The sequence below is a fragment of the Plasmopara halstedii genome, assembly GCF_900000015.1.
Source record: "Plasmopara halstedii genome assembly, contig: Scaffold_1211, whole genome shotgun sequence".
Taxonomy (NCBI): domain Eukaryota; phylum Oomycota; class Peronosporomycetes; order Peronosporales; family Peronosporaceae; genus Plasmopara; species Plasmopara halstedii.
In genome coordinates, this window is record NW_020188126.1 from 670,850 (window position 1) to 673,668 (window position 2,819).

Below are 2,819 nucleotides of genomic sequence, written 5' to 3' on the forward strand. Positions count from 1 at the left end.
AGAAGAGATGGACTAATGGCAAGGAGGCTGTGCGAGCAATCAAATATGTGTCACTAGCACAAGGGAAGTGTGCAATCGTCATCTACAGAGGGGAGACGTTTCATTTATTACAGTGTGACAGTGCAACTATTGGTTGTGAGTGGCACGTTCGTCTGTGACGCTGTTACCTTCTTTTGGTGTCGAAGCTGTGCGACGAGAGCGTTGGTTGATGTAGCTGGGTTAGCTGCAAGTGCACCACGGGCCACAGGGTTGTTAACTAGCTGATTTCATGATGGCTTAGCCACACAACACAGTTTTGGTGATCGAGGTTGCCTCCTGTCACATGCCAGGAGGCAACATCGATCACCAAAACCCTTAACAAATTTTGTCGAGATGGAAAAAGGGTCTATGAGGCACTCCTGGGTGATTCTTGGATCGAAATCGTGCTAGACGAACGTGCCCCTCACAACCAATAGTTGCACTGTCACACTGTAATAATGAAACGTCCCCCTCTGTAGATGACGATTGCACACTTCCCTGGTGCTAGTGCGACATCTTTGATTGCTCGCACAGCCTCCTTGCCGTTAGTCCATCTCTTCCGCTTGAGTTCCTCCATCTCCATGGCGTACGTCTTCAATGTAACGGTGAACCAAGAATGGCTACACTCGATAATTTTACCAGGTCTCGTATTTTTAGTGTTCTAAACACAATTGTATCACATCTCGCGAATATTTCCTTTTGTATCACCTTTTGCAATAAACCCTTTATCATAAGACGGCTAGATATGTAATATGGAAGTTGTGATCCACTTCACTTCAATAACGGACAGCAATAGTATGGCCGATTTATTAAATATCAAGTTTTCAAGATAAATGTGCGACCATGTTTTTTACTTCTTTATTGTGAATATCTTTCTATTGAATGACATTAAGAACAGAAACAAATCTGGTACTTACTGTTCCAGCCGTTAAGAAGCCAATAAAGATGCTTTGCTCGTGCATGACGACAAATAATTGAAGCACATCTCGATTGATGTTGCCACGTCTGCATATCTTCAATAAAGTCAATAAATGTAATCTTTGCGAGCCTCAAAGAATACAAGTGGGTTGGCTCTCTTCTGGTCCCTTCAGATTTATTATCAGCATTACAATCTCTTCTATGCCTTGACATAAAAACAGTATCATTTAGATTAGAAGATTACGCGTCTTGAAAACTTTGGTCTGGCTAACTCTTTTGTACGCAAAATGTTTACAGCGACTCAAGAATTTTCAGCCCAGGGTGGATGTCCGAAGAGCCGGATAGACCAAATTCTGTGATGGACGAATCATAAGGCAACGTTTGTCAGACCCAGTCATTTGTCGCCTCGATCCCGGCGTACCATTTCCTAATTTTCTTGACAATGTTCGTGCCGATCTTTTCGACTTTATTACTGCTTGATGTCGGTGTATCTTCCACGTCTAATTTGAGTATAGTTCAGCATGAAGACCCAGTTGTGTTCGGTGTTCACATGAATGATTCGCTGCCTTCTGCAAATAGTAGCTTGACCGTTGCTGCAGAAGAGTTGCAGAGCTACGATAACAGTGAGCAAGACAATACCGACACTGATGAACCGCTGAAGAGATAAGAATGAAGCCTTCCAGCGTATTGTTCCAATCATACAGCCAGTGGCTACCTGCCAAAACAGCCACAATGTACCAGTTTTTCCAAAAAGAAGTGAATGGACTGCTGCAGAAGGAGAAACTGGGTTTATGGAACATAAACCAATTCTCACAGACGTAACGAAGCCATTCGAGTCAGATGATATGAAGAATTTTTTCCGCCTTGAGCTACACATTCCGTTGCTATCCTACGCCATCAAACTACACAAAAAACTCGGCATTTCAGACGACGTCGCTGGCTTTCTTACCGCTAATCGTAACGGAGGTAATTTGATAACTTGGCTGGGAACATGCAAGTGTGAAGGTGAGACTGAAAATAATATCAGTCTTTTTAAAACGATTTTAGTGAAGCAACCGACCACCCGCAGCCTAGCGTATCGCTTACAAGCTATGCGATCCAGCAGCATCTTTGAGTCTTTCTTGCGTATCCTCTCTCTTTCAACTCCTTGATTACGCCGCTTATGTTCGATTTAACTTCATTGAGCACGAGTCAAAGTGTTCTGCTGTTGTGGTGCCTAATTTACATATTTTTCTGAATACTGGAAGAATGAAAGAGAGAGAAAAACAAATTGAGTTGTTTTCGAAAGATTTGAAATTGAAACCATTTTATGCTAAAATTGAGAAAGATGTTTGAGAGTTTCTCAATGAGGATCAAGTGCGTTTGTTAGAAGCTGCATTGCAGTCTCATGATCAAGCGAAGTTGGCTGGAGAGACTTTGGGAGCAGAGAGTCAGGTCGCTTCATTTGAGAAGAAGTGGGTGACGAGACAGTGATGAAAACGGTTAAGGTGAGCTGAAGACAACAATCTCTTGCAATTGCTCAAGACGGTACTCAAAGACGACAAAGTAGTGCGATTCCTGAAGAAAGTGTGGATGATGAAAAGCATTTGGACGAGTTCCCATTGCTGCTTACACAAGGTAAATTGAAGCTGAAGCTTAATCAGAACGAGCTTCAGCGTTTGGCACGAATAAGAAGATGATATTGCAAATGCTTAAAATGTCAATGTAACGTTGCTTGAAAAAGCTACAGATTCAGAAGGACGATCAAAATTGGCGATGCTGAGCAGTAAGGAACTGGATACTGCAAAGCGCTCGAAACTATTCTTAAAGATCAGAAAATAGTGTAAGTGCTTAAGGAGGCAGAGAAGAATGCTGTATTGAAGGATATTTAGATTGATTGTGGA

The 2,819-nt window shown here is 42.2% G+C and overlaps 2 protein-coding genes across 2 annotated transcripts; one reads left to right on the forward strand and one right to left on the reverse strand.

Annotated features, from left to right (window-relative positions):
• Positions 1-354: 354 nt before the first annotated feature.
• PHALS_00822 (uncharacterized protein) lies at positions 355-601 on the reverse strand (the record flags this gene model as incomplete). The annotated part of the gene is made up of 2 exons (XM_024730562.1): positions 355-460; positions 513-601. The coding sequence occupies 2 exons, from the start codon at positions 599-601 to the stop codon at positions 355-357; spliced, it is 195 nt and encodes a 64-aa protein (XP_024580827.1).
• Positions 602-2,184: 1,583 nt separating this feature from the next.
• PHALS_00823 (uncharacterized protein) lies at positions 2,185-2,615 on the forward strand (the record flags this gene model as incomplete). The annotated part of the gene is made up of 3 exons (XM_024730563.1): positions 2,185-2,265; positions 2,320-2,390; positions 2,435-2,615. 3 exons carry the CDS (start codon positions 2,185-2,187, stop codon positions 2,613-2,615), a joined length of 333 nt encoding a protein of 110 aa, XP_024580828.1.
• Between the last annotated feature and the right edge of the window lie 204 nt (positions 2,616-2,819).